The sequence below is a fragment of the Rhinoraja longicauda genome, chromosome 11, assembly GCF_053455715.1.
Source record: "Rhinoraja longicauda isolate Sanriku21f chromosome 11, sRhiLon1.1, whole genome shotgun sequence".
NCBI lineage: Eukaryota > Metazoa > Chordata > Chondrichthyes > Rajiformes > Arhynchobatidae > Rhinoraja > Rhinoraja longicauda.
Genome location: NC_135963.1, coordinates 18,308,917 through 18,317,618, shown reverse-complemented (window position 1 = coordinate 18,317,618; position 8,702 = coordinate 18,308,917). Strand labels below are relative to the sequence as shown.

General features: G+C 41.6%; 1 protein-coding gene across 1 annotated transcript; it reads left to right on the top strand.

Moving 5' to 3' along the window:
• Nucleotides 1-3,929: 3,929 nt before the first annotated feature.
• uqcrh (ubiquinol-cytochrome c reductase hinge protein) lies at nt 3,930-7,605 on the top strand. Its single transcript, XM_078408377.1, has 4 exons — nt 3,930-4,061; nt 5,108-5,131; nt 6,650-6,811; nt 7,379-7,605. The coding sequence occupies exons 1-4, from the start codon at nt 3,945-3,947 to the stop codon at nt 7,409-7,411; spliced, it is 336 nt and encodes a 111-aa protein (XP_078264503.1). The 5' UTR covers nt 3,930-3,944; the 3' UTR covers nt 7,412-7,605.
• Nucleotides 7,606-8,702: the final 1,097 nt, after the last annotated feature.

Below are 8,702 nucleotides of genomic sequence, written 5' to 3'. Positions count from 1 at the left end.
CTGTTGCAATTGTTTTATAAATCTGTTTCCTCTTCAAATCTGTTGTCTTTATTTCTGAACATTCCATGTTGAGGCTTAAAGGTATCTTTAATTATTCAATGACAGATAGTACTGAGGTGGGAGAGAGAAAGTCCAGTAAGTCCAAAATGCATAAAGTGTGTTATCAAAACTGGTTGGGATCAGTGGTTAACATGAATATTGCGAATTTTAACTTACTCAGCTCACAATAATATTTTTTGGAATAGAACATTCCTTTCATTGGTTGGCAGGCCAGGTGAAGTTGAGTTTATTGAGATATAGACACAGGTACGATGAAAATGTTTCTTGCAGCAACATAGGCACATTTAGGATGTGTGAGACAATCTTATAGATCTTTTTGACATTGCAAAGTTGTGATAATCTTTAGCCAATAATTTTTATTGTACCTTTTGTGTGCAAGTTGCATTCAGATCAACCTAAGATGTCAAAATAGTAAATTTACATGCATGGAATAGTCTATGAAAGTGATTGGACTGGTTATATGATGTTGAGGAATATGAGCATTAAGACAGCTGACTCAGCTAAAGTGTTTAATGTGCAAGGTGCTTTAATTAGAATAGGTGATCTAATTGGAACAGATTCTGCCTGCATCAGCTTGATGTGCAAGCTAATAATGCTATGCCATGGAGTGAAAGAATAGTAATCACATCCTGAAAAGACATGACTATAGAAACTCGATGCTATAAACTGGCTTTGCGATGATCCAAAATCATCAGCTATTACATTCACCCCAGTGTGAACAGTTGATTTTAAAAAAAGCTTGCTAACCTAATCCCACCTCCAGCATAAGAATCTGTAACCTGCTGGTCATGGTACTTTAAATCAGCAATATTGAACATTCACCAAGTGCAATATCCTATTTATCTGCTTAAATTTAAGCCACGCAAAAAATGTAGTCTGAAAAAGTTATCTAGCAATTGGAATTATTTAATTGTTAATTTTTGAATACATTGTAAATGTGTGTTTATGGTGCCAAAGGTAGATAGGTTGTTGAATAAGGCTTTTGGTACCTTTGTCAGCAAATTGAGCATAGGAATTGGAAGTTTTGTTTAGAGTTGTATAAGATGTTTGTGAGGTTGCACTTGAAGTATTGTGTTCAGCTTTAATCACTCTGCTAAAGGAAAGATGCTGTTAAGTTGGAAAGGGTGCAGAGAACAATGCATGAGAAGTTGGGCAGGCTAGGACTTTATTCCTAAAGGTTGTACGAAGCTGAGGCATATTATAGACGTGTATAAAATCATGGAGGAAGTAGATAAGATGAATGTACAGAGCCATTTCCCCCCAAAAAACTAGAGGACATAGATTTAAGGTGAGAGTGGAATGATTTAACAGGAACCTGAGAGGCAACTTTTTCTCAGAGGGTGATGGGTATATGGAAGTGGTTGGGGTAGGCACAATAACGCTTAAAAGACATTTGGACAGGCACTTGCAGAGCAAAGGTTTAACTGTATATGGGCCAGACTTGCGTATTTTCTGTCTCGGAGCATTTAACTGCCAATTAAGTACGGTTCATAAACAATGCAGATTTATATTTATATTTGTGCTATCAGAATCAAAAATTATAATAGAGACCAATTTCCTTTAGTGCAAATGGGTGAAATTAATTTTAGATGAGAATCCTTAATCCAATTTGCACTGAATAGGGGTTGGGGAAGTTTGTCAGTGCTGAGGAAAGATTGGATAATCTTTTGAGTTGATTTCTCTGGAACAAAGATACTGAAGGAAGATTTAGCTGCATAAACTTGAGGGCTTTACATCAGTGCAATCTCAATCATCAGCAAAATGATTGGCATAGATGAGTTGGGCTGAAGGGCCTGTTTCCATGATGTATGACTCTTTAAGCAATGGAATCTGTTGTTGATGCAATTAATCAACAATTCCCAGTTTTAATTTATTGTACTAATTGGCTTCAGATTTCATGCAATCCTTGATGCAAAAATATAAATCAAAATGTTGAATTCTGAAGGTAAATTGTGGGTGCGAGCCTTTCACTGAGGCACCAGTTGATTTCAAGAGATTTCAAGATCAATTTATTGTCACATGTACCAATTAAGGTACAGTGAAATTTGAGTTACCATACAGCCATACTAAGTAAAAAGCAACAAGACATACAGCCACATAAAATAAAGTTTAACCTAAACATCCACCACAGCGGATTCCACATTCCTCACTGATGGAAGGTAATAAAGTTCAAGCAACTTCCTCTTTGTTCACCCGTGGTCAGGGCTGTTGAACCATCGCTACTGCCGACTGTCCGAGGCCCTTGCGTCAGGATGATCGAAGCTCCCCGCTTCAGGACAGTTGAAACACTCTCCACAGTATGGAGCTCCCGAGTCAGCCTCTTCTTACCAGAGGCCGCGGGCTCACGATGTTAAAGTCCACAGGCCCCGCGTTTGGAGCTCTCCACAGTCGATCCTCGGCAAAGGATCGCAAGCTCCACTATGTTAAAGTCCGCGCCATTCAGCACCGGCATGCAGCACCGGGCCGGTCTCCAGGAAAGGCTGCCAACTCCTGACGTACAATCACCATCACTGGTTGTCGCATACGTTAGGAGGGTCATGTGCCAAGTTGCAATTAAATATTAAAGTGGGCCTTAAAGGTCAACATCTTAATATCGATTGTTTCCAACTTGGTATTGAAGGTCTTAACATCGGGTGCAGTGCGATTGTCATGGTAGAGATTATTCCATTCGCAAATTGTCTTGAATACCTATGTCTTTACTTGTTGGGATGATGTTGTATTTGAATGTCTTTGGTTGTCTGGATGAATTTGCAGATTGAAGATGACTCTTAATATTGCATGGAATAAACCCATGCATTTCTTTATAGATGGTCGTCAGGCGTAATTTGGTCCTACGAAGAGTTTCCCACTCTAGACCAGCAAGAATTTTAGTGATACTGGACTCCCTACTGTAATCACCAACGGTGAACCTTGCAGCTCTATTTTGAATTCTTTCTAACTTGTTCCCATCTGTTTTGTGTTGTGGATCTCAGACTGCGGAGCAATACTCAAGTTTGGGTCTTATCAGAGTCTTGTAGGCAAGGGACTTAGCTCTGTTGTTACAATAATAAATATTTCTCTTCAGTAATAGCAGCATTCTGTTAGCCTTGGTGGTTGTTTGGTTGATGTGAGTAGACCATTTCAAATCACTGCTAAGTTCCACTCCCGGTTAGGGATGATGTTTCACCTCTTCCAGGGTGGAGTGCCCCATCTTGTACTCCCCTGACTCTCGGTCTGAAGAAGGGTCTCCACCCGAAACGTCACGTATTCCTTCTCCCCAGAGATGCTGCCAGTCCCGCTGATTTACTCCAGCAATTTGTATCTGTGTCTTGATGTAGTATAATCACCATCAATGGTTGTCGCATACGCTATGTTAGGAGGGTTAACACAAAATGCTGGAGTAATTCGGCGGGTCAGGCAGCATCTCAGGAGAGAAGGAATGGGTGACGTTTCGGGTCGAGACCCTTCTTCACACTGATCAGAGGTCGGAGGGTTAGGTGCCAAGTCGCAATTAAATATTAAAGTGGGCCTTAAAGGTCAATAGACAATAGGTGCAGGTGAAGGCCATTTGGCCCTTCGAGGGCAGCACCGCCATTCAATGTGATCATGGCTGATCATTCTCAATCAGTAAGCGTCTCAATATCGATTTTGATATGTCCCAATGTCGATTCTGTCAACCCACTAGGACATAAGTCCAGTTTCCAATTGATATTCTCATTTCCCCAGCCACAAGTGCCAGTGTTGGGAGCCGGAAGCGCACTCGCCCGCAGTACTTCCGGCCCGGGAATATGGTCTATTCAGAGAGCGCGCCCATCCGGGGCCGTGAAGGAGGAGGGCGGCGGCGCAGGCACGGGCACGTCGATCGGGCGTGGCGGCGCGGGCACGTCGCGCGGGGGCGTGATGGCATGGGCACGTCGCGCGGACGTACTGGCGCGTGCACGTCGCGCAGGCGTAGTGGCGTAGCCAGGGTCGGAGCCATGGGTGTGGAGGACGGAGAGATGGCGAACACCGGAGAGCCGGAGGTGAGGCTGCCCCGGGGTCGGCGGGCAGGGGAGGTGGCGGGCGCGGGGGAAGGCAGTCAGGGGAACGAAGTCCTGGCGGGAGTACTAGAGGCCTCTTGCCAACTCCCCCCTGGCCGTGTCGCCGAGGCTTCCTGGGCCTGGACGGAGAGCCAAGGGCAAACCAAGGCCGCCAGGTTCGGCGCCGCGGCGGGACTGAGGAGGAGGACGAGGGAGATGGAGGAGAAGGTGGACGAGGAGGGGGAATAGGACAAGGAGGAGGAGAAGAAGGTGGAGAGGAGAGAGAGGGACGAGGAGGAGGCCAGACGGAGGTCGGCCAGCTGTAGAGTGCGGGCAACACCGGCTAAAGGGAGAAGGGCGAGAGGGTTTAATCAGACCGTTAGTGCTCCACATTTCCCCATCAGGTCATTCCACTTCAAGGAGACTGCGTTCCTCCCACCCTCACCATGCTGAGTGACCCACACAACACAAAAGTGCCGGAGTAACAGCGGCTCAGGCCACATCTGTGGAGGACATGACATGGATAGGCATCGTTTTGCTTTACTCCAGCACTTTGTTTTTAAACTGCAAACCAGCTGTTCTTTGCGTCAACGTTCTGAATGACCTGCCTTCAGCATTGAGCGTTGCAGTTTCCACCTTCTGAATGACCTGCCGGTTGCAATATTTCATATACTTGCTCATGTACATGAGTCTTGTACCAACAAACGATATTTTCAAATTATGATCTGCTTTCAGTTGTCGTATATTGCTTCTGCGATGTGAGCAAGCCAATATAAATTAGAGGGCACCATCCCAAATCTAAAAACAAGAGGATTAATACGACACCGTGATTGCTGGGTTCGCTGACTGTGGAAGGTTGTTAAAAGTATACAGTGGGACAGAGATCAGCTACAGAAATGGATAGAGAAATGCAAATGGAGTTTAATCCAAGCATCTATAAGGTGTTTTCTTGGTGAAACTTGCTACTACATAAATGCAAATAACTATACTGAATCAATTTGTTGCATTTCTTATTGATTCTTGCTAATCCAAGTTTTTTCTCTACTTAGGAAGAAGAGGAAGTGGATTTGGTGGTAAGGCTTTCAGTAAATTATCGATAGGTGGAAGCTTTCATTTGGTTTTTATTCTGAGGTGGTGTCTTTTTTATTGGACATCTGCTTTATTAGACTGAAAAGCTTGCTCCTTTACATGTTGTAGTTCCTTCTGCCGCAGTTACTCTTAACAATTTGTTCTTTTCTTATGTGCACCCTGAATCTTGTTCAATATGAGTAATTGGGAGGTTAACCAGTTTTGTTAAGTGCCCAACCTCTTCCAAATCTTCCAAATATGGGAGATATTATGCCTGACTCCAGTTATTTTTTGTCACTTGTGGTCCTGGATGTTCATAGCAGGGGACTTGACGTGACCTGATTATTCCATCATATGTTAAGGGACAATTTATTACTAATTCATCGGGTGAGATAAGTGTAAAATGCTTTTTCTCCAGTTGCCAACTTTTGTTCTTAATGCTTTTTAATGAAATTATCTGCTATGCTGCAAATAAACAAAAAGTATAATAACTAAATGCAATTTTTTTCTGCTGTCACCTCAGTATTTTCATTTTTCTGCTTGACCACCACAAAGGCAAATTTAAAAATATTACAAAGCAATGATCTGATACCATTAAAATTGCAACATAACTGAATTGAATATTACCATTGGTATTAGGTATTGTGGGCAATTGGAGAATGTAGATTTGGTCTGATTGTAATCTGATACTGGTTTAGCGAAAACAGCTTTGTGCTAAATCTTATTTTCCTTTTGCTACCCTCACAAACGTAAACTTATCGCCAGTGCATACAAGAAATAGTTTCAATAGACAATAGGTGCAGGAGTAGGCCATTCAGCCCTTTGAGCCAGCACCGCCATTCAATGCGATCATGGCTGATCACTCTCAATCAGTACCCCGTTCCTGCCTTCTCCCCATACCCCCTCACTCCGCTATCCTTAAGAGCTCTATCCAGCTCTCTCTTGAAAGCATCCAACGAACTGGCCTCCACTGCCTTCTGAGGCAGAGAATTCCACACCTTCACCACTCTCTGACTGAAAAAGTTCTTCCTCATCTCCGTTCTAAATGGCCTACCCCTTATTCTTAAACTGTGGCCCCTTGTTCTGGACTCCCCCAACATTGGGAACATGTTTCCTGCCTCTAATGTGTCCAATCCCCTAATTATCTTATATGTTTCAATAAGATCCCCCCTCATCCGTCTAAATTCCAGTGTATACAAGCCTAATTGCTCCAGCCTTTCAACATACGACAGTCCCGCCATTCCGGGAATTAACCTAGTGAACCTACGCTGCACGCCCTCCATAGCAAGAATATCCTTTCTCAAATTTGTAGACCAAAACTGCACACAGTACTCCAGGTGCGGTCTCACCAGGGCCCGGTACAACTGTAGAAAGAGTTTCGGGCATCTACTTTTGTAGATATTGTGCTCTCAAGTTCAGTGTAAAATCCAAGATTGTATGGGGCAAATGCTTATTAATGTTCAAACATCTCTGTGTGCTATTGACGTGCATTTTGATTATTTAAAACATTTGACTTGATGTAGGATCCTTTGACAAACTTCAGAGAGCAATGTGAGCAGCTTGAAAAGTGTGTGCAACTGCGGTCACGCCTGGACGAGTGCACAGACCGAGTGAACTCGAGATCGCAAACACAAGAGACGTGCACCGAGGAGCTGTTTGACTTCCTGCATGCCCGTGACCACTGTGTAAGCACTTAATTTTTCACATTGGGCCCAAAAAGAGATCCAATTTACTAAGAGTGTTGTTCACCCTCTTGTGCTTTTCTTTTGGGAAAGGTGTCCCCATGGATCAACTCTAATATTCCTACTTGTAGTACTATTCAGTAATGTTTTCTCTTTTAGTCTTCCTAAAAAAATCCTCCTTGAATACATTTTGGAGTTCATCAAGTAATTGTTGCCTCTTTTATTGGACATTACTATAAATACCAGAATTTTGCTGTTTTTAATGTCCAGTGCTTATGTTGAAGGAGGACAAATTATAGCAAAGCTACTAGTAATTTCAGAGATTGGAATTGAAGAGCTGGGGAAATTACATGGTCTGAATACATTCTAAAGAGTTATCATTTTTTTCTAGATCTGGTGTCCAAAAAAAAACATTACAAAGGGAGACAGTTTGGCTGTCATGTCTGTTAGATCTTGAATAACTAAGCAATCTTTTCTGTTACAATCTTTTTAAAGAACAATTAAGAAATGCACATGTTTCATGACTATAACAGCACATTGAATAAAGCCTAAGTATTTTCTTTTCCCCAGGTGGCTGACCAAATCTTCAGTAAGTTGAAGTGAAATCCAATTCAAAAAAAGAAAGTGCTGGGATTCATACTGATTGTGAATTGAGTTTATTCACTGATTTCTGATTGTATATACAGCATATTAATCTTGTGGTCCACTGCACAGTGATTCGGGTATTGCTTTTAGGTATTTGTAATTGAGTTTGGTGCCACCAACTGTTGGTAGTTAATAAATTTATTGAACTTGAATATGTGTAATTTGTTTTTCATTTCATATTTATTTCAACTGTTCACGATTGTGATGGTTCATGCCTCTGCAAATGAATTATTTTACCTTTGCCCTTTTAAAATTGTTAATTTTACCAAATTAGGATTTATTTATATTTATTTGGATTTTGACTGATTTATATCTTAACAATTTAACTGTCTGTTACATTCAATTTTTAACATCAGAAAAAGAAAATAATTTAGTTCAATCTGCTGAGCTATTTTCTTCATCCAAGTTAAACAAGTGTATTAAAACACCACATAAACCTCCAAATAATTTATTTGGTACCATTTATTTCAATGTCAATTGATTAAGTTAGCAACATCATTTCTGTGACATTGGTGTTCAGTATGCGTAATACCTCTCCTGCAAATCAGGTTGTAGCATAAATGCACACGACTAGAAGTCCCTGCTTAAGATGCATTATGTTGCTCCCTGCTGTTTATACTTTTGTCAAATTTGCTTTGAATTGGTATTTCGTTTCTTCAACTGGAGTCCAACTGGGCCACATTTTCACAACCGACTGGCTCATCATCCAGATTTGGTTCATCTCAAGTCAGGAACATTTGATCTAAATGATCACAGGTTGCAATTAGTGATTTTAAACATCTGAACACACATTGGTTTAACAAACCTCTACAATGGTCCCTGTCTCGATCTGTCTTTTCCTGACTCACTAGGTAAGCGTAAGCATTCTTGTGTCATTATTTTATTTGAAACTATTCTCTCTAATTAGTGTCATAATGACAAGTTCAACTTGTCCATTATCAGGTGATGTATCGGAATTGATGAACATATTCTGATCCTGAGAAACCACATCTGCAGGTGTCCACTGCTCAGGAATTTTCGCTCAAAATTGATCAAAACAACAATAAAGCAATACCAATTTTATCAGTCAGAGTATTGAGCATAGAAGTTGGGGGATCGTGCTACATTGGTGTGATCGCATTTAGAATATTGTGTTCAGTTCTGGGCAGGCATGTTTTCGGAAATATATTGTCAAGTTTGAAAGGGTTCAGAGAATATTTACAAGGATGTTGCCAGGACTAGAGGGTGTGAGCTATAGGGAGAGGTTGAG

Bases quoted from the DNA above. Each gene is read 5' to 3' on its own strand.
- uqcrh (XM_078408377.1), top strand. From the start codon at position 3,945: ATGGGCACGTCGCGCGGACGTACTGGCGCGTGCACGTCGCGCAGGCGT. The intron at 5,132-6,649 runs GTAAGGCTTTCA...GACTTGATGTAG, and splicing joins AAGAGGAAGTGGATTTGGTG to GATCCTTTGACAAACTTCAG. The intron at 6,812-7,378 runs GTAAGCACTTAA...TCTTTTCCCCAG, and splicing joins TGCATGCCCGTGACCACTGT to GTGGCTGACCAAATCTTCAG.